This window comes from Lasioglossum baleicum, chromosome 11 (assembly GCF_051020765.1).
Source record: "Lasioglossum baleicum chromosome 11, iyLasBale1, whole genome shotgun sequence".
Classification (NCBI taxonomy): domain Eukaryota; kingdom Metazoa; phylum Arthropoda; class Insecta; order Hymenoptera; family Halictidae; genus Lasioglossum; species Lasioglossum baleicum.
In genome coordinates this window covers 5946417-5968051 of record NC_134939.1, presented here as the reverse complement: position 1 = coordinate 5968051, position 21635 = coordinate 5946417, and the positions used below count along the sequence as shown (strand labels likewise).

General features: G+C 34.6%; 2 protein-coding genes across 2 annotated transcripts in view; one reads left to right on the top strand and one right to left on the bottom strand.

The window, feature by feature from the left end:
- Window positions 1–14063, top strand: part of LOC143213674 (uncharacterized) — a 22485-nt gene extending 8422 nt beyond the window's left edge. The window contains exons 10-18 of the mRNA XM_076433728.1: window positions 1839–1949; window positions 2388–2580; window positions 3198–3421; window positions 5932–6134; window positions 6225–6642; window positions 8092–8220; window positions 10305–10629; window positions 11275–11507; window positions 12596–14063. Of these exons, the coding sequence (XP_076289843.1) occupies window positions 1839–1949; window positions 2388–2580; window positions 3198–3421; window positions 5932–6134; window positions 6225–6642; window positions 8092–8220; window positions 10305–10629; window positions 11275–11507; window positions 12596–12841 (2082 nt within the window). The 3' untranslated portion in view covers window positions 12842–14063. The remainder of the gene's footprint in view (window positions 1–1838; window positions 1950–2387; window positions 2581–3197; window positions 3422–5931; window positions 6135–6224; window positions 6643–8091; window positions 8221–10304; window positions 10630–11274; window positions 11508–12595) is intronic.
- Window positions 13943–21635, bottom strand: LOC143213673 (uncharacterized). Its single transcript, XM_076433727.1, has 9 exons — window positions 21613–21635; window positions 21501–21552; window positions 20901–21050; window positions 18981–19170; window positions 18131–18285; window positions 17601–17882; window positions 16168–16357; window positions 15214–15454; window positions 13943–14599 (listed from the first exon to the last, which is right to left on the bottom strand). Exons 1-9 carry the CDS (start codon window positions 21633–21635, stop codon window positions 14569–14571), a joined length of 1314 nt encoding a protein of 437 aa, XP_076289842.1. The 3' UTR covers window positions 13943–14568.

The window sequence follows — 21635 nt, the reverse complement described above, 5'->3', positions numbered from 1 at the left end:
CTACCTGATTTCTATCGAAAGTTCTTTGGTAGAGTTATCGAGAGTTGGCCATTACTCGATTAAAGATTAATCAAGATTGATTGATTAATGTGTACGATTAAAAGAGTAATCATTGAAAAATCGGCGATTGATTCAATCGATTGATGAAGTTAATCGCCATACGGTCTATCCATAAATTGTAATAAGGAGGAAGATAGAGACAGAGAGCGGAGATGGAGAATTGACAGAAATATATCTCAACAAAAACTCAGTTTACTTTTTTTTCAGTATTCATATAATTTTGATTCCGTATTTCATTTCGAAGTATCAGCAGTTAATCATTGATCCGATTATCCGATTGACGATTACAATTGAAAGGAATGTGATCGTTAATCGCAATTAACGACTGAAGTAGAAATTTAACCGTTATTTCCAATTAACGATTAATAAGTATTTAATCATTAACCGAAATTTTTTTTAACGATTTATAAGTACTTAATCGGTAACCACAATTAACGACTAAACTAGGAGATTAATTGTTAATTGCGATTAACGATTGAAGTAGAAATTTATTCGTCAATCGTTGATTAAATTTTTGCCCAACTCTGCAGTCAGCCAAGCAGTCTGGAGCAAAGCCTGGCGAGCAGATGGCGGACATTATGCTGTCGGACGACGCTCGAAGCTGAAGATGCTCGGAATCTGCTCGATTTTGGACAGCGCAGAAAACGATACTAATGCGCGCACAGATGCCCGTCTAAAATCGAACATTTAGCTTACTGGGCTATTAATATATGTACCCATTCATTTTCGGTTTGAGTTGTCACCAAGTATCCTTTATTTACGCTTTTTTCTGTTTATAGTATAGTATGTTATTGAAAATATTTCAAGCAAGATATATGAAAAATACAAAACAATGATGTAATTAATAAAAAACTACAACAAAAATTAACTATACGTTTAGTTATATGTTATGACCCGAATTCCACTTTTATAAATATTGTACATACTATTTCCAATAGCAAATATCAAATTTTTTTATTTTAGACATGCATCGAAACTTTTTGGGAACGAAAGATTTTATTTGTAAAAAAATATCTTATAATACAATTTATTGGAATATGATATGAAAATAAGATGTGAATTCTAATATGAGACAGAAGAATCTCCAAAGACAGATGAAATAATTGAATCAGTCCTATTTAGTAGTTAAAGTTTCAGAATCGTTTGAATTCCGTACGATTTAAAATTTGTTACTTTCTCGTTGTTCTTTCTTACACATAAATGTGTAAGATAAATAAGGCTTGTTATTTCTATCAATCATACGTACGCCATTATAGATAAAGAATATTTATTTTTATTTCTGTTGCATGTCAATACACATACTTTTATCAGACCTGTACGATTTTTCTAAGTATAACAGTTGTTTGGACAAAAATTAGATTAATAGTTCGGACAACAATATCATGGCCAATGTAATATAAATATGCATTCTTTAAGTATAATTATCCTTGTTCAATGATAATCCGTTTCCTTTGAAAACAGGAAATGTGCAGAACGGAATATCAGTAATCAACTTCACTTTTGATTAGTTTATACCAACACGGATTTTGCGGTTTGCGAGACCACCTTTTTTCCTGGAACATAATCCTATAAAGGATACATTGCAGTTACATTCTTGCAAATCGTATTAGATCGCGTCGGTGTATGGATTTCGTTTATTTCGTTATATTTTATTAATACCTCGCCACCTGTGTCACGATAATCGTAGACTTATATAAACTTGACTGGTTACTTCTGTGTAATTGTTACGTATATTATTACGTTCTGTTGTTGATTTCTATAAAATATAAGTCATTAAGATGACGAAGGATAAATTGGGGATTTTGTATCTGTTCGATCGACCTGCTGAACCGGTCTATGTACCCAAGGGTGAGAAGAAAGTCGCTTTTGAGATACCCAACGATTATTTGGTCAGTATTGTTATGTATTCTATATTTTGATTTCTTATTATATTCATTCATTTCTGTATAATATTAATAATAGCAGAATATAAAGTGCACGATATATACTTAATATAATTAAACGTTATACAGAATTTATATGGTATTTGATTTTAATACTGAAGTATGAATCACTATAGTAAGTTTCACCAGAAAGCTTTACAATTTCGAGGAAAGATTCAACTGCTGGATGTAGAGAAATCTGATCAGTTATTTCTTAAATTCAATCGATACTCACTCTTCATTTACATCTGCAATATTTGCGCATAATAACAAAGAACAATATTTTCCTGGTGTTCTTCGTACGTTTTAATTTGTCTGCGTCATTCTCCTGTAAAATTGAAGTATACAAATGTGAATGACAAATGTTTATGGACAAATAATGTGCTGTTGTGTTTGTTTCTCTAGTCCGACAGGTACCGTCCCGTCGCAACCCAAGTATTCAACCGCTTCGCCGATGAAACTGAATCGAAACTTCAAGTGAAACACATCACCCTTCCGGATCTTAATTTTGTTTCGCAATTGGGTAGGCGTGAGCCATTTTCGATTTTCATTCCCTCGCATCGAAAACTAGCAGGACGGCTAATCGATATTTTCATGGGTACGTAGTGTTCTATACAATTTACACTATTTTTACACATTGCTAGATTGCAGATCTCTTTGCAATATAAAAATTGTCTATATCAGTGGCAAGAAGTAAACATTAATATGCATTTTACTAGAAAATACTTAGAGAAATTTATTTCCTCTTCTAGTAACTTTAATATGTTGGCATGGACATGTTAACGTATTTAAATTGCTCTGAAACTTTGACTAGTGTGATTTGAAGCACACATTTTTGTCGTAAAAGGAAGAAACCTTCAATCTACATATTACACAAATATAAAAGTTTTGCTAATAGAGAAAGCAATGGATTTACCGTGTACTGTCCTATAGTTAGTACGAATTTTTATTAAATAGCATACTTATGTACAATTTTATGGTGAATTAACAAACTATCGAATAATATGTACGGGTACTTCTCACATGTAGTATGAATTTAATAGGACTGATTAATTTGTCGCTCTCTTCTTTAAGTGTGTGCAATTTGATGTTTCAATCTTTTCACAAACAGTTACAATATGCTATACTTGTGTATACAAGTATTTTATATCTGAGTAAATATAAATATACTTACATTTCATTCTATTTAACCACTTGTAATATTATATTTTATAGGCATGAGGACATACGATGACTTCCTATCTGTAGCAGTTTACTGTCGCGATCGTGTAAACCCGTACATGTTTATTTATGCTCTGTCAGTAGCAATATTGCATCGTCCTGATACGAAGGATCTGCCAGTACCACCATTGACCGAAGTATTTCCGAATAAATTCGTAGATGGTGCAATATTTACTAGAGCCCAGGAGGAAGCTAATCTTGTGCCTCCAGGATCAAGGGTACGAGACTATGCAGTAGCTCACAAGTGTATTCGGGGACATTAATAACATTTATTCAACTCAACTTTTCTAATTTTTTAGTAACATTTTTACGCGATGTACAAATAATATTTCACAATTGAGATCTTTAAGGGGTTTAGTACAATTAAATTGAATGAACCACGCCCTTGTGTACGAACATTTTTGTGTGGCTGCAAATCAAATTTTTTAATTTATTACAGTTTCTAATTTATAGTTTCATAATTGTTTACTATATTATTGTTTCTATTCTATAGTTTTTCATAATTGTTTACCATACTACGTTTTCCATTTTATAATTTCATAATTTCTCACTCCATTTTAGATTTGAGATAGTAATGTACAGGGTCTGTCCGGAAAGTAATGCGATCACATTTTTTTTTTTTTGATCTATTGAATATATCAGTACAAAGTACAAACCTTTAAAATTCTTTAAAGTAGGATCCTTGGGCGTCGACACATTTTTTCCAGCGCGATTTCCATGCTTCGTATGCTCCCTGGAAGGCGTTATCTGGAGCCTCTCGTAGTACCCTCGTCGCAGCCTCGTCGAGCACTTCCAACCAAAACTTTTCCGTAGATTACGGGGAAAACAGTAAACGGTACTTCTTATTTGGATCACAACACTTCCTCAACCCCCGCCGCGCGTACAGTCCTGACTTGTCTCCCGCCGACTTCTTCTTGTTTCCAAAAATTAAAAATGTGCTAAAAGTATGCCATTTTGAAAGCGTGGAACGCGTCAAAGTGGCTGTGACGAAGGTACTACGAGAGGTTCCAAAAAACGCCTTCCAGGGAGCATACGAAGCATGGAAATCGCGCTGGAAAAAATGTGTCGACGCCCAAGGATCCTGGTTTTAAGAAATGTAAAGGTTTGTACCTAGGGATTGCAATACCGGATTAAAAATACAATACCGGTATTCGGTATTTTTTTAAACGTTGTACCGGTATACCGGTATTAGGAATTTTCATGAAGGTACAAAAACACAGTTGTTTAATAGAAAAAACATTAACTAATTCATTGACTTCATACTTTTGAAATGTGATTGTAAAAAACATAATGCATCTATTGAACTGTTATTAAGCCTTGATCGTATTTTTCTGCACAAATTACCTGCAGTTGAAAATGCTCTTTCCGCATCCACGCTGGTTGGTGGTACTGTTAATAATAAGCGATATACCTTCTCTAAATATTTGCCTCGATGTCCTTCATCTTCTAACAACTCGGTCTCTCGTCTGACGGTTTTGGATAAATCTATTTTTTGTATTATTGTTCGTGGCAATTTTTTTATTTACAGCTAATTGTAATTTCTTCTCGGAGGACAATTCTTTTTCGTTATCAACATCAACATCATCTTCAACGAATTCTTCTGGATAGGTTTCTGTTTGGTTTTCATAAATGTTTTTGTGGAAATCGACGACGAACTTAATTAAATTTGGCCTTGTTAGCTTCTTTTCTTCCTTTCCGTTTTCTTTTTTAAAGTCGTTATAATTGTCTAGTTCACTATGCCTTTCCTGTATACGAATTTTCAATGCACTGTATAATTCCTCAGACAGTGGCGTGTCCTGATCTATAAGTGATTGCAACATAAAATTTATTGCTGCATTCGCTGTGAATAAGTTGAAATCCTTCCGACATAATGCTTCCACAGCCAGCTTTTATTGGAAGCAGAGCTGATACAGTTTTTGATATTAAATCTCGAATTCACTATCGGAAAAATTAATTTCTAAATTTAAGTCAATCAATGCTTTCTGAATTGGATTTTTTAATTTCAAAAATCGTTCCATCATTAATAACGAACTGTTCCAGCGTGTTTTAGAATCTAATATTAGCATAAGTTCTTTTTTTACTTCAGTAAGTATATCTTTTTGTAAAACGGCATTTTTAGTAGGGAAACGTATAAATATTTTGACAACTTTTGGAATTTTCTTAATTATAGGAAGCAATCCTTGATAAGATAATATTTCGTCCTCGTTACTATTATCTTCGTCATATTCAAATGAGGTACATTCAACAATTGTATTATTATTTTCTTCATTGTCACTCTCTTCGAAATCAAAATCAGAAGTTTCTAAATACAGATTTCAGCGGCAAACGTATTTCAAATAAGAATAGATGCCCCAAAAAAAAATATTTATTATTTATAGCTAATACCGAAAATACCGGTATTCTACCTTAGCAAATACCGGTTTCACGAAATTGCAAAATAGCACGAAATACCGGTATTCGGTATACCGGAATTGTAATCCCTATTTGTACCCGTATGTTTAATAGATTTTTTTTTTTTAAGTGTGATCGCATTACTTTCCGTACAGACCCTGTATACTGTACTTACTTTGCTTACGGTACTAATATTTCCATGTATTTGTACAAAATGATTGATTATATGGTTATACTACAAATAAATGAGAAAATAAATAATAAACCATCTTGCTGCTCTTCATTCATTAGAAGTCACGAGATTTCGTTCAAGTTGAAACGTTTTCGTTGAATGCAGATCCCAATTGAGATTCCTCGAGATTACAGTGCCTCAGATCTTGATGAAGAGCATCGTGTCGCATACTGGAGGGAGGACATTGGCATCAATCTGCATCATTGGCATTGGCATTTGGTTTACCCATTCGAAGGGAACATTAAGATCGTAGGCAAAGATCGTCGAGGGGAACTTTTTTACTACATGCATCAACAAATCCAAGCACGGTATGTTCACATTAAACAATATACAATACACAAACAACGAGATCATCTGAATATCAGATACCAAAGACTGATCATCTGTTACACATTTAGGTACAACTGCGAACGTTTGTGCAATCGACTCGGTCGTGTGAAGCGCTTTATTAATTGGCGCGAGCCGATTCCTGAAGCTTATTTCCCAAAGCTAGACTCTATCGTATCTAGTCGTACCTGGCCTGCTCGCCATAGTGGCGCCGTTCTTAAAGACGTTAATCGTCCAGCGGATCAGTTAAACGTCGATATCCAGGATCTAGAAAGATGGCGAGATCGCATATACGAAGCTATTCACACTGGATCTGTGACTAGTCCAACAGGCGAACGAGTACCATTAAGTGAGAAAACCGGTATCGACGTATTGGGAAATATCATGGAAGCCAGCATCATGTCTCCTAATCGAAACTTGTATGGCGATCTTCATAACATGGGCCATGTTCTTATCGGTTATTGCCATGATCCGGATCATCGTTACTTGGTAAATATTTCGAAATCGGAGAATTTCATTTACACGTACACCCCCGCTCAAGAAGTAGAATGAATATAAATGTATATGATTGACATAGAAGCATTACATGAATTACATGTTAAGGATTTTATCAGTAAATAGATGAAAGTTATTAAACACTTCGTTCATCAATATATCCACCTCGCTGGGCAATTATGGCGTTTACAATTCGAGGCAATCTAGCAACAACCTGGAAATAGTAACTAGATAGAGCGGAGAAACACTTGAAACCTCGACCAGTTTTCGTTCAATTTTTCTTATTATCTTTTTATTCACAGTAGTTGATGTTGAATATTATCTGTATTATTAAATACAAATATAAAAGAAATACTATGGTAAAAGTTTACATTGGGGTGCCTTATTTTAAATACTTTTGTATATTTTCGATAAACTGAATGTGTTCAAATACTTATGGACAGTAGTGTATGTGACATGCGGCGCACAGTGGGACCTCTCGTCCAAATCGGAGACAAAATCAAAGAACTTTCGATAGAAATGAGGTAGAGCGATGAAATTTTTTTAAAATTAAAGCTGAAACTTGGCAGAATATTGAGGTCGCAGACAAATTTTGAGACCAGATTTGAAATCAGCGTGAAAAAATCTACAGGAAATGATGTGTAGCATCTTAAAAAAAAAAAATTTTCCGCACGTGGTATTGAAAAAACCGCAATTTTCTTGAAATTGTGAAAGTTTAACGAATTTTCTTAAAGTTATAAAACGTTCGTACCATAATCTCCCTATTTTTCCCATATTCTGCAAAGTTTCAGCTTTAATTTTAAAAAAATTTCATCGCTCTACCTCATTTCTATCGAAAGTTCTTTGAGTTTGTCTCCGATTTGGACGAAAGGTCCCACTGTGCGGCGTTTATCCTGACAACCACAGATTTCTGCTCTACAGTACATTCGCCATTATCTAAAAAATTGCCATATTTTCATGACGAGTACTGATCGTCCATCAGAAGATGGCAGAGATTTCGACTGTGAGTCGCAGATCTCCTACTCTTACGCTTAGGCTCTGGCGGGAAGTGTAGCGCGGAGTAGGGATATCACGTGATCCCTACCAGTTTCTCACTGCCATCTGCTGATGGACGATCAGTGCATTCGACTTTTAAACGTGATTATTAGAAAGCTTTTTACCTGATTTGTCACAAACTGGAGCGAAATAGAAATTTATTTTCATTCTTAATATGTTGAATAGGTTGACAACATTGTAACAGTATGTTTAATGTCTTCTAATGTTTTCACTGTTCTAAATTACACCTACTCATTTTCTTCATAAATCCATAAAATCCGCTGTTTAATGATTACAGTCGAAGTCCTGTTTAGTATCTTCGAAAAGTTGATTTTTCATGCTGATTCTTTCTTGAATTTCTATTGTATAAATAACTAATTAATGGATTCATTCTTGTGTTACTCTTAGGAGCCTTTCGGTGTTATGTCTGACCAAGCCACTGACATGAGGGATCCAATGTTCTACAGATGGCATGCTTTCGTTGATGACGTTTTCCAAGAGTATAAGAGCACTCTGCCAGCATATACTGTTCAACAGGTCAGCATATGTGTACATAAAATGTACGAGGTGTTTCAAAATTATATGTCGTGACCACTATTGCCTGATTCTGCACCTCTGGATCGGTGCAGATCTGTTACAAAAATGGACCGCAAAATTCACCTTAACATTTTATTTCATCGTATCTGTCTCACATATCTAGGTGCACGGTAGTGCACCAGCCAAGTTCTTGCACTACCACCTTTTACACGAAACAATTTAGCCGTTTTTTAGAGGCTTATAACTCGGCACTGGAGGCAGATGGAGAGATATAATTTCGTACAGTTGTTAAATGCTATCATGTCTCAATATTGACAAAACATTAATCTTCCAACATTAGTAGGTTCCGAGATATAGGACCTCAAAAATCGTTAAATTTGTCACTGACTGACTGACTGACTGACTGACTGACTGACTGACTGACTGACTGACAGATCATCAAAACCTTTTGGGTACTTCCCATTGACCTACAAGCTTGAAATTTGGCACACAGGTCTACCATAACAAACCATCGAAGGAATAATTGTCAAAGTTTGAAATTTTACACCTTAAAGGGGTGGTATTGAAAAAAAACATTACGAAATAGGTACGTAGGATAGAACATATAGGAAATGGCTGTATCTCGGGAACGGTGCGTCCTACCGCAAAAATAACGAAATTTTCAAAAGGCTTAACCATAAACTTGATAATTGATGGAATTTCAACGAAAAGTGATGAAATCCCAACAAAAACATTCTGTAAACAGGAGCCAAGTTCTTATGGCCGTAAAAAGTTGTGAGATCAAACAAAATACGGCCAAGTTCGTTAGCTTAGAAATACCTCTTGCAATACTGAAAACAGCGTTTGTAAAAATTAGTTAAAAAGAACGCTATTTAATTTTTAAAGATGGAGGGCTAAATTATTCAAACTTGGCCGCTACTCTTTAAACCAATGACCATAAAAGGTGTTAGGTAGCGGCCAAGTTTGAATAATTTAGCCCTCCATGTGACTCTTTAAAAATTAAATAGCGTTCTTTCTAACTAATTTTTACAAACGCTTTTTTCAGTATTGCAAGAGGTATTTCTAAGCTAACGAACTTGGCCGTATTTTGTTTGATCTCACAACTTTTTACGGCCATAAGAACTTGGCTCCTGTTTACAGAATGTTTTTGTTGGGATTAGTATTATAGTATAGTAGTTTATTAGGACCATGTGGGGTGTCCCAAGATGGTATAAACGTGGAGGGGATGATTCAACATGAGAAAATATAGAACAAATTTTTTTCATTTGTCACCTCCTTTCCGAGAAATTTGAATTTGAAAATTCGACGAACACGCGGACTATTTTGAATAGGAATCGTCTGACGTGTCTGTCCATGACCGACTCATTCTACTTCGTAAGAACGCTAGGCACGCGAGCTTGACGGATTGTTAGTCAATTTGCTCGAAAACAACGAATCAAATGAAAAAATTTATTTCATATTTTCGACTTATTTTCCCGTGTAGAAACGTCCCCTCCACGTTTATTCCATTTTAAGACACCCTGTAGACATACAGAATAAAATAGTTGGCCAATCTTTAAAGTCGTTTTTTAAGAGAACGGTTGAATTGAGACCTATAGTTCCTCGTAGACTTTTGTTCGTCGCGATGAGTACTATAGGATGAAATAAAAAACAGTTTTGCCCATGGGATTCAATGTTGACCCTTTGCACTCGGACCTATTTTAACTGGAAAATTAAACATTCTTTCGACCTAGAATAATTCCGTTCTATATTAATTCTTTTCTTTGTATGAATATGAAATTGATATTATACCTCACGCAATACTTAAATGTTTAGTAATTGAATAGACACTAACATATTTAGTAATGTAAACAATATTTTGAATAATGGTACAGCAATTTTTAGTGGCGCCTCAGAGTCGCCACTCGATTGCTAAGGGTTAAGGTCACTTTTGCGGTCCATTTTTGTAACAAATCCTCACCTATCTAGAGGTGCAGAATCACGCTAAAGTGGTGGCGACATACAATTTTATATATACACGGAATCACAGAACGTATAAATCTAGAATATGTGTCATGAAAATAAACGAATATTAATATTATTAGTTGGAATATCCTGGAGTTGAAATAGAAGATATTCGATTGACGTCAAATCAGCAGCGCAACGTTTTAAACACCTTTTGGACTCAGAGCGTGGTTGATTTGTCTCGTGGACTTGATTTCACTCCTCGAGGAGCAGTGCTCGTCAAATTTACTCACCTGAACCATTCCGACTTCACCTATACAATTATTGTTAACAATCGCAACAAATCACTGAAACGAGGAACAGTACGCATCTTCATTGGCCCCAAAGAAGATGAACGTGGACTACCCTTCACGTATAGACATCAGAAGAATTTAATGATCGAGCTGGACAAGTTCACTGTCAACCGTATGTTATCTTCTTCATCATTATTATCTTCTTCAAACATTTAATCAGTTCATGTAGGATTTTCCATTTGTAAAATAGGCTGCACATTTTTATGCAAAATAACAATTCCATTAATTTCAATGTACAGGTGGCACATTTATTTATTTTCTTAATCGTTTCAATTACGTTTTTAGTTCTTATATCGTAATCGAGTTTGTTACTTTTTCGTTATATAGAAATATTTTTTCTGGAAATTAGTGAAATGGCGAACGCTTAAATTGCATATCCACAAATTGCTTGTTTCGGTAATTTCTTAACCCCCATCCGTCCCGGTGTCAAATTGGCACAGTGATAAAAGATCAATAAAATAACCAGATAAAAACAGTTATATTTACCACGTTTTTATTAGCTCGCTTTCTTGTTTCAATGTTTTTTTCAAATTGATGAGTTAACATTTACATCTTAGGCTTTTCGGTTATGTGTTTCGCGTTAAAAAAGTAAAAGTCACGTGGTTTCGAATAAAAGCTACAAATAACAGAACAGTATAACTTATTTCGGGAAAACTGTGTCAAATTAACACGAGGGACGTATGAGGGTTAATAAAAAGAAAGTATGATTTTGCGTGGAATATTTTTAATTTTGTCGTCCGCGCGCGTTGTATTACAGTGCAACCAGGACAGAACACAATTGAGCGCAAGTCAACAGAATCATCGGTGACTATTCCCTTCGAAAGAACATTCCGAAATTTAGAAGAGAACAGACCAGTTGGTGCCGAATCTTTGGACTCTTTTAATTTCTGTGGATGTGGGTGGCCGCAGCATATGTTAGTGCCTAAAGGAACCAAAGCAGGCTATCGTACGGATCTTTTCATTATGGTGTCAAATTATGATGACGATGCTGTGAGTACATTTTGTGTAATCATTTGCTGTATTGTATGCTCCAGAAAATTGACCATTGACCGATCACAACACTTTCCTTCTAATGATTCTTTCTATGAAACTTTCACCGACGTATTCGTGACATTTTGCTGGTTGAAACGACACCAAACACGACACAGTTCGGATCACATTTAGTTATTTCATCTACGATACACAGTGGAACCTCGATTATCCGTACTATTCAGTGGAACATGAGTATTTGACCAATAGAACAGTTACTCGGGTACAGTGCTAGACTCGATCTTTATTAATTTGTACAGTGAATCGTGTTGTATAACCACAGACCTGTCTCGTAACACGTACAGTTACTCGAATTAATATTCGGACGCTTTAAAAAAGACGATAACTTCTTTAATATTGTGCTATACGATTTGAACTTTTTTGGAAAGCTAGAGCAATTAGTTTACTGCAGGATGTGAAAAATATTTGTTTCAAAAATAGCAATTGATCGGGATTGTAGAAAAAATACAAGTTGCATTTTACAACTTTTTTATGTGTGCCTATATCGGAAATTTAAAAAATACGTTTTGTAGGTCTGTGTCAATTATATGCACTGTGAAAGTTTCATCGAAATGGGTTGATGCGGGAAAAAACAACAGGCATTGAAAGATGTAAGAGATGCAATTTTTACAATCTTTAAACGTTTGTAGCTCATTGTAACGTCGACCGATTTTGACGAAATTTTCAGAATAGGTTTAATTGATACAGATCTACAAAACGTATTTTTTAAATTTTCAATATAAGCCCACATAAAAAAGTTGTGAACTGCAACTTTTAATGTTTTCTCTACAATTCCGATCGATTGCAATTTTTGAAAAAATTTCTTTTCACATCCTGTAGTAAACTAATTGTTCTACCTTCCCAAAAAAGTTCAAATCGTATGGTACAATATTAAAAAAGTTATCGTCTTTTTTAGAGCATCGGAATATTAATTTGAGTAACTGTATATCGAAACATCGTTGTTTATTAGAAACGTGGTCAATTGTCACTAGTGAAAAGTAAACTGAAAGCAAAGAATGAAGATGAAACAGCGTGTTTTTTACATTCAGGTGGAACAAGGTGAGTCGTCTAGTTGTTCAGATGCAGTTAGTTACTGCGGCCTGAGAGATAAGAAGTATCCTGATGCACGTCCTATGGGCTATCCGTTCGATCGTCAAGCTCGAGCAGGTATAGAAACTATGCCTCAATTCCTAACTGGAAATATGGCTGTCACGGAAGTAATTATTAGATTTACGGATAACATTGTGCCTAGAGCCAGATCTGGAAGTATGGGAAATTCGTTGAGCTTTGTCTAACAACGTGGTTTCATTAATAGTGTACCCTGATTACTTATTTTCAAATAGGTTTTTGTAATATTATTTGTTACATGTGTGAATCATTAATACGTCACATAATAATTGTATAATTTAATCGTATAATCTTTGAGTAGAAAACACAAAATAACCAGATCATTTATGAAGACGTATATATTTCATATCCAATGGAAACTGTCTAAAACGTGTCGTATTTTAACAAATATTTTTGACAAAAATTATGAACAACTGAATTTTGTGTCTATTTGATTACACATTCGTTCGACAAATATTTCAGTGTTTCGATATTAATAGTAAACTCATTGTCAGTTGTTGAACACGTTGACGACTCACTCTACGTTAGAGGTGCCCATTGCTATGTGAACAATACTTTTCTTTAACACTAAACTTACCGAGCCTCAAAAGTAACTCTCTCTCTGTTCACTTATACAAAATGACAAGATTGATTTTATTTAGACTTTGTGCGGCCCCTATTGTAATACGTGCTCTACTAAAGATATCTATACAACCATTCCTTATAAAATCATTTTTATTACTTTAATAATTGTAAAATAAAAAATCTGGAACCGGTCATTCTGACCGATGGTGGTATAGTACCGAGCTCTGAAAGCGATTAAAATATTTCAGCTGTTAAAAATGACAAGGCTCTGTTCACTTAGATCTCGCGCAATTTTTAATACAATGTGTGCTTGGACGAAAAAATTTATCGAATCAATTTCCATGTGTGCAACTTCATAATTTCAATAATCATAAAATGAAAAATATGAATTCGGTCATTTGACCGGTGGTAGGGTTAGTGTTAAATAACTATGTCTCCGATTAAACATTAAAAATTCAATGCGTATAACAAAAATCAATTTTCTATCAGTGGATCTTAAACTTATGTAATCCGGAGCCCCCCTTCTTCGTGAACAACATTTTTTTTGCGGACCCCATCCCAACCCTAAGCATTTTACGTAGTTCTTGAGACTTAATTTGAAACATGAAAATGTGTGAAAACATGAAACATTTTGAACATGAAAATGATTTGAATGACCTTTTTTTTTAGCAAAAATATCTGTCAATCTGTTAATGTCTAAATTGACCACAGATAACCATCGTTTCGACTTTTACTAGTTTGTAGTTTATGTTATAGGAAATATTTCGAGCAAGATGCATGAAAAATACAAAAAAAGATGTAATTAATAAAACTTTATGATAGAAATTGAATGTGTATTTGATTATACAGTTCTCCTTGATTTCAGTTAAAAGTCGATCATTAACAAATTTGACCGGGAATATTTTAGATAATGTTGCTACTGACAGAGAGATTCCTCGTCTCAAGATGATGAACACGAGGAATTTCTGTATGAAAAATTTATTGTTATTGTACATACATGTGTCTACAGAATATTTTTATAAACATTTTTACAAATATGTGTCTACGAGCCATGTTGAAAATTAGTCAGCTTGTAAATACTATCGAGTGTTAAATTATTTTTCAACATTCTATTGTATCACTTAAAAAGACATTGTTCAAAGATGTGGTAAAGTATTTCTGTCGTACCAGCAATTACTTTGATTGCATTAATTATAATTTTCTCTCAACTCCCGACGTATATGCTGGTAAAAATATAGGCATATATAATAATTTAATGGATGTCTAGTGATAACAATGTGTAAAACACTTACATTTTGAACTCTAGAAAGCAAAATGTTGGCACTAGTGATTATGCACACGGCGTACCAGGTGAAAAATAGCTGAAACAAATAAGTAAATGTAATTGAGCGTGCACAATGTTTAGGAACAACAAACTATAGCAAAATTGTGTAGAAGATGTGGTAGATTAGGGGATGCAATTGGAGATCATTCTACGCACGATGACTCACTTAATTGATCACACACACTACGTCAGAGAACTTTTTCACAAATGGATTAAATTAATTCAGTTTTTCTGTGAAGCTTTAGTAGATGACGCGTAATGAAAATTTCGGAGAAATTGTAAAATATAATAAAAGCTGCCTTTCCCAAGTTTTTTATGCAAGCTTGCTTCATACGAGCCTCTTCTAATTTCTCAAAAAAAAATTCAAGTCGTGTGATCCACTTTTAAAAAAGTGTTAATAATCTAATTGTAAGATTCGGTACAATCAAAAATTAAATGTAGACTGAACAAATTTTGTATTGTGAACTTGTAGTAAATAAATGACTCCAGTTGATTGAAACCGAAATGAATTAAAGTAGTCCACGAATATTGATCAAAGATAAAAATCACAGTTTATTGTAGAACATAAGAAAGAGCAAAGAGATGCAAAGAAATAAAAACGAAAGGAAAAAAATTTTTACTATAGGCAGGATAAATAAAACTAAATAAAACCTGTTGTTATATGTGGTATTGCCCTCCATTGGTGTAGCAGGTGGATAATAAGCTTGTTGCTTGCTCCACGGTTTCGGGACTTGATCTGGAACGTCTACAGGTTGATAGCTCAGTTGCATAGTAGTTTCTGCTTCCATTGGGATGCATGGTGCGCTGTACCGACGTACGGGGGCATAATTTTGTATAGGTACCATCGGTTGGGCGTTGTTGCATAGATACGACAGCCTGTGTGTAGTACAACCTGCAAAAAATTTCAAATATTCTTTATTATTGTGACAATTTAGAGAATTAAGATCTCAATTTAATTTTTAATACAGCAAAACTATTAACATTTAACAATAGCAAAATAAATATTGTTTCCTTATTTAGTTAGTATTAGACAACACATATAAATAAGTGCAGAACGTTTTACTCATTTTGAGAGCGTTATCATTTTGTTGATAAAGATGTGTTGAAGATTTGAATTTTGTGTTTCCGCTTTTCTTTTTATGTATTGAAATAACAATCTGATATTTTGAGTGTAAACTGTATTTAAGTTATTTGAATGTATCATTCAATTTTCATAATACAAACTTCTATTTTACAACTCTTTATTACTCTTATACCGAATAATTACATGTATAAGAGCAATCTTGCATATACATATATATACATGTATATGTATATATATATGCATATCTATTTCATTTTTTATAAAGAATTTTATAAGAATTTATAAAGAATTGTAGGAAGATACTTATTTACGGTGAAATAGTGTACTGATCGTCCATCAGGAGATGGCAGCGAGAAACTTTTAGGGACCACGTGATATCCCTACTCCTCGCTACACGTCTTCCGCTATTGGCCGAATCGCTTGACGAAGACGTAAGAGTGGGGTCCACAGATTCCTCTGCTCCCCACTGTCGAAATCACTGTCATCTCGTAATAGACGATTAGTTCTCCGATCGTAGATACCTTCCAAAGGTATAGCTGGACAGATAAGATTATCTTCAGGACGAATTTCTGATTCTGTCGGTATGCACTTCCACGTAAAGTCATGCTTTTGGGTAGTTACATCCTGCATAGGTCCTCTACCTAACATTTGCCTACTGCATGGTGTTATCGCCGCATCTGGCTTCATACACCAGTTTCCTAAGAAACTCATCTGAAAGAAACATATTGATTACACTGTCCAACAAATTTCAACTTTTTAAAAGTATTTCGATTCCCACTATGCGATTCTTATAGAGTTTTCCGCGCTGATTCCGAATCTGGTTTTAATTTTTTTCCTATACGTCCAGTTTTTGAGAAAATGGAGTTTAAAAAAAAGACATATTTTTCAACTTTAAACAAATATTGCGATGTTATTATAAAAGATATTGAATTGTTCTTTACAGCAAAAGATTCTGTAGACTTTCCCGAATACAGTGATATCGAATATTAATACATTATGATTGTTTAAACATGTTTAAACAATGATTAAAGACGGAGATGCACCACTTCTGCATCAATTTTTGCGGATATTTTCGAATTTATCTCAAAAAATAAGGGTCCAGCGAAAAATTGAACTATACCACGCGAAAGAGCAGACTTTTATCTTGAGAAACCCCCCTATGAAGTTTGCATGGTCGACGTTTTCTTCGAACCAGAAAGCAAAATATCTTCGCCCGACATGAGTTGTCACCAGTGGCGCTCACCACCAGAACGGTCGTTCGCTGCTCCGTATCCCGTCGCTGCGCCCTATCCCGTCTCAAGCGCCACTGGCGGAAACTCATGTCGCGCGAAGATATTTTGCTTTCTGGTTCGAAAAAAACGTCGACCATGCAAACTTCACAGGGGGGTTTCTCAAGATAAAAGTCTGCTCTTCCGCGTGGTACAGTTCAATTTTTCACTGGACCCTTATATTTTGACATAAATTCGAAAATATCCGCAAAAATTGGTGCAAAAGTGGTGCATCTCCGTCTTTAATCATTGTTTAAACATGTTTAAACAATCATAATGTATTAATATTCGATATCACTGTATTCGGGAAAGTCTACAGAATCTTTTGCTGTAAAGAACAATTCAATATCTTTTATAATAACATCGCAATATTTGTTTAAAGTTGAAAAATATGTCTTTTTTTTAAGTTCCATTTTCTCAAAAACTGGACGTATAGGAAAAAAAATTAAAACCAGATTCGGAATCAGCTCGGAAAACTCTACAAGAATCGCATGGTGGGAATCGAAATACTTTTTGGCTGTTGGACAGCGTTATACACGTACGAAGGTGATTTGTTAATTAGTCTATTGGCAATATTGTTATACACTTGATCAAAGGTAAGAAAGAATATGAATGAGTGAGTGAATGCATTCTAAAATCGAACATTTCATATGCCACAATTTAATATTTTGATTAATTTGTCTTACTCGATGTATGGTGTCGTGTGATAAAGGACAGGATGGGAACAGAACATTTTCGGGATGTCGAATAGGATTTTGTTTGTCGCCTTCGGAACCATAATAACTGAGACGGTAAGTAGTATTATTGTCAGAACAACACCCGGCATTTAATATGTTCTCGGTTTCTGGGATTACGATCGGGGATCGTTTTTTCTCGCAGTGTGGCCAGAAGCTCAATCTATGAGTTGTACAGCCCTCCATGGGATTCACGGGGGGCGTGTATTTTCTTTCAGGACCCCATGATCTTTCCTATAAGGTACAGCGAAATTATAACGCGATGGGAGTGTATACATAGTTAGATATAAAATGATATAAAATTATCTAGTTAAATAAAAAAATATTACTGAACGCGCAATATAATCTGAATATTCTTTCGGAGCCTTTGTACATGCCAGTTGTATCGTGCTCGAAAAATTATTTGTAATATTTAAAAATTCATTCGTCCAAATGGTTACAAACTTATAGAATGGTATATTTGTGCTAGTGATTGAAATTACTGGTTGTGGGGTTTCGTTCGGCCAGTAACTAAGCTTGTACGTTGTACAATCTTCTATTGGAATATCTGATTTAACGTATTTCCTTATAGGAGCATACGATACTGCGGGGAGTTGGCAACCCGATTGATAGTAGCTTAGGTTGTATGTTGTATTATCTAAAAGAAAAAAGATGTTTTGGCAGATTTAAAAGGTCCTGGAGAACAGTCGTGGGCACATTTGCCTGAATGCAGGCAAAATCTTCCCCACCACAGAGTAGGGCAATAATCAACTAATATTTAAAAATGACTAATAGTCTTCTTGAATGTTAGTCATAGCAAAATAGTCATCAGTCAAAACTTTTTAATTAGTTAGTGACAACGACAATTGTAGCATCGACAATCCCAGACCCTTAAAACCCTTTGCACTCCGAATTATTTTGACAATTCTGTTGCCAACAACTTTCTACTATCTGAAAAGTGTTTTATTTGAAATTTACTTCAAACGACAGCTCCTCGATTGTGCTACTTATTTTAAACAATTTTATTTACTTATTATATTAGATATAGCTCTCAAACTTTGTTGTAATTTATATTTGTGGAACTTATATTTGTTTTTGTTTGTAACTAGAAAATTAATAAAGGAAGAACCAAATATATAAGTATATAAGAACCCGTTGTATTTACATTTTTCTTTCTCTGATGTCGAATCACACTCGACAAAGAAGTGCAAAGGATTAAAGAAAATCCCCCCGAATGTCCCCGGACACACCAAAAAGTAGGCCAAATGCGGGGAAAACCGGACGGATGTCAACGGTTGGTGGGGGAAGCAAGCGCTTGAGGGGTCCCAACCATCTTATTTCGCTTGTTCTTACCAGATAATGCTTCTGCATAGGGATATAGGTTCGGTTGGGGCTTGATCGGTGCTTCTGGTTGCATAGATTTCCACGAATAGTCATGTTTCTGAGTAGTCACGTCCTGAATGGGACCTCTGCCGAGCCATTGTTTCTCACATGGCCTGATGGAAGGGTCCGGCTTCATACACCAATTTCCGAGGTAACTAGCCTAGAACAATATTATGTGTAACGAGTTGTACAGGTTTCGCACTCCAAATTTGCCCTTTTGCATGTCAAATATGTACACCCTTTGCAAACCAATTTCACCCTTTCGCAAATCAATTTCACCCCCATTAAGAATATTTAAAATTAATTACACTTCAAAATCATCTCCCTTGAGTTCAGAAGAAGTCACCATGGACTGGAGGGTACAGAGAAGTGCTGTGTGACGTTAGAAACAGGCATGAACGATGTTATAATGCGATGGAAACATAAGGCTCAATACTCAGTACGCTTCAATAAAAACATGTGTACTTCCATTTTAAAGAATATATAAAAGAAACTTTTTAAAAACCACGCTTATATTAAAATGCACTAAAAACGAGAAAATAATTTTTTTCCTGGATCTCCATAAAATACCGAACCTAGTTAAATGATTAGTAATATTCATCCCCAAAACTTTAAGCCATTACATCAAAATTTCTTCTGTTATAAAATTGGTGTCGGAATAGATAGAAAAATTTAATATACAAATTTAAATAAAATCATGATATTAGTGACTGTAAATGAAAGCGAGGAGCGCCCACGAAGACTACGTCAATATAATTTAGCGCTCCACGCTTTTATATACATATACATAGTCACTAATGTCTAAAAAAATGATTTTCTCCTTTTGTGCATTTTAATATTAGCGTGGTTTTTAAAAATAATTTTCTATATATTTTTTATTTTCTACTTTTTAGTCTTTTTTAAATGTAGTGGAGTAGGGAGCCCTGGCACGCTGAGTGGGGATCGCTGAACGTGGTGACGTACTACCGAGCGTCGCGCGGCGATGTGTGACGGTTAATATAGAAATTTTTTTTCTCCTAGACGCACAGTTTTTTTTTTAATGTGTTTTTTAATATTGCATTGTCATCCAGTTCTGAGCTATGTTTTCAGTTTCAAGTCTCTAGCTCATCGGGAAGTGGTTTAAAATTCGATTTACAAGATTTGACGCATACAAGAACAACAACAAGAACAACAACGACAACGACAACGACAACTGGCCAAGCTAATATAAGCGTGGTAATAAAAAAGGACGCGCAGCAAAAAATAGTGTACCGATGAGACCGCTTCATGCAATAAATGAAACTTGTTTGTTTTTACTTATTTTTAATGAAATTTTACCAACATTGATTTGCGCAAGGGTGAACTTGGGGTGCAAAACCTGTACGAGAATCTCTCTCTCTCATTCTACGCAATACCCATCGCTTCTTAGTTAAACAAGCTGTCGAAAGGCACCACGAATTGTTAATCACGAAACTATACAGGGTGGCCTCGTAACATGACTCCGTCAATTGTTAAATAAATTTCTTCATCCACATATTGTTATCAAAATTGCGAGAAATCTAACTAAATTCCGTCTTGTATTTTTTATGAAACAACTTGTGTAGTGTATCCAAAACGTATTCGAACACGGACTTTCTGATTTTTGAAAAATGGTCGACGTTTAATCTGTGATCATTTCTCGTTTACAGGAACAGTATAGCAACAAATCTAAACTGATTTTAAATCTCGAGGGTTCTACTGTATGCTACAGCACATGAAGAACTGAAGACTTTTTGCTCGAAAATTATACGAATTTATGAAAAAATTTTTCTCGTGAATGCATATACCGTAGATTTGAATATCGAAGCTTCTCCTTTCTAAAGACACCTTAGAAATTTTACTACACGATTTTTATTGTTGGCAGAAACTTACGTTGTAAGTTGTTTCGTCTGATATTTCACCATCGCCAGAAACTAAACTATTTCGTGGTAGAACTGGCTCCATGGTAACTTGGGGAGATTCCCAATAGGACAGCCGATATGTCGTCTCATTTTCCATAGGTATATTCGATTTCCAGTAATACTAATTGTAAGTTGGTGTATATTAGAAAAGAATTTGTATTTAAAATAAACAAACAGTAGTACTTTGTGAAAAGAAATTCGCCATGCTCGAAAGGTGAAAACAGCCCACAATGTTGGGACTGAAAAAATTATTTTATTAAATATCTCTGAAACCATTCAAATAAAAAGAATATATCATCTTTCAATTTAAACAGATATCAAGACTTATATTAATTCAGCATAAAAAACAGCTTCGGATTGAAAAATTTTGTATGGATATAAAAAAATATATGTACATGGAAATTTACTTACACAATTAAAATTAATTGTCATGTATCATTAGGCTGCATGGTAGGAACAGCAGAAATAGTTTGTAGTGATTCGTAGGAGTTAAAGAACACAGGTAAATCAAATTGTTTTATAGACACGATAAAGGTATTTTATAGTACAGGATTAATGTGATTCAACTTACTCGAAGCGGCTTATACGAATCAGGATTCGAATTCGTTAGCATACGCTTTTGCCTACAATGCGTACTAAAATTAAACGTGTGTATTAATTGTCTAAAGAAAATATAAACTTACGGTTCCGGAGTACAAATCTGCAT

Coding starts and splice junctions, on each gene's coding strand:
- LOC143213673 (XM_076433727.1), bottom strand. CDS start 21,635: ATGCAGATTTGTACTCCGGAACC. Junction 17,883..18,130: donor CGAACGAAACCCCACAACCA/GTAATTTCAATC, acceptor TGTACCTTATAG/GAAAGATCATGGGGTCCTGA. Junction 15,455..16,167: donor TCCAGCTATACCTTTGGAAG/GTATCTACGATC, acceptor AATTTTTTGCAG/GTTGTACTACACACAGGCTG.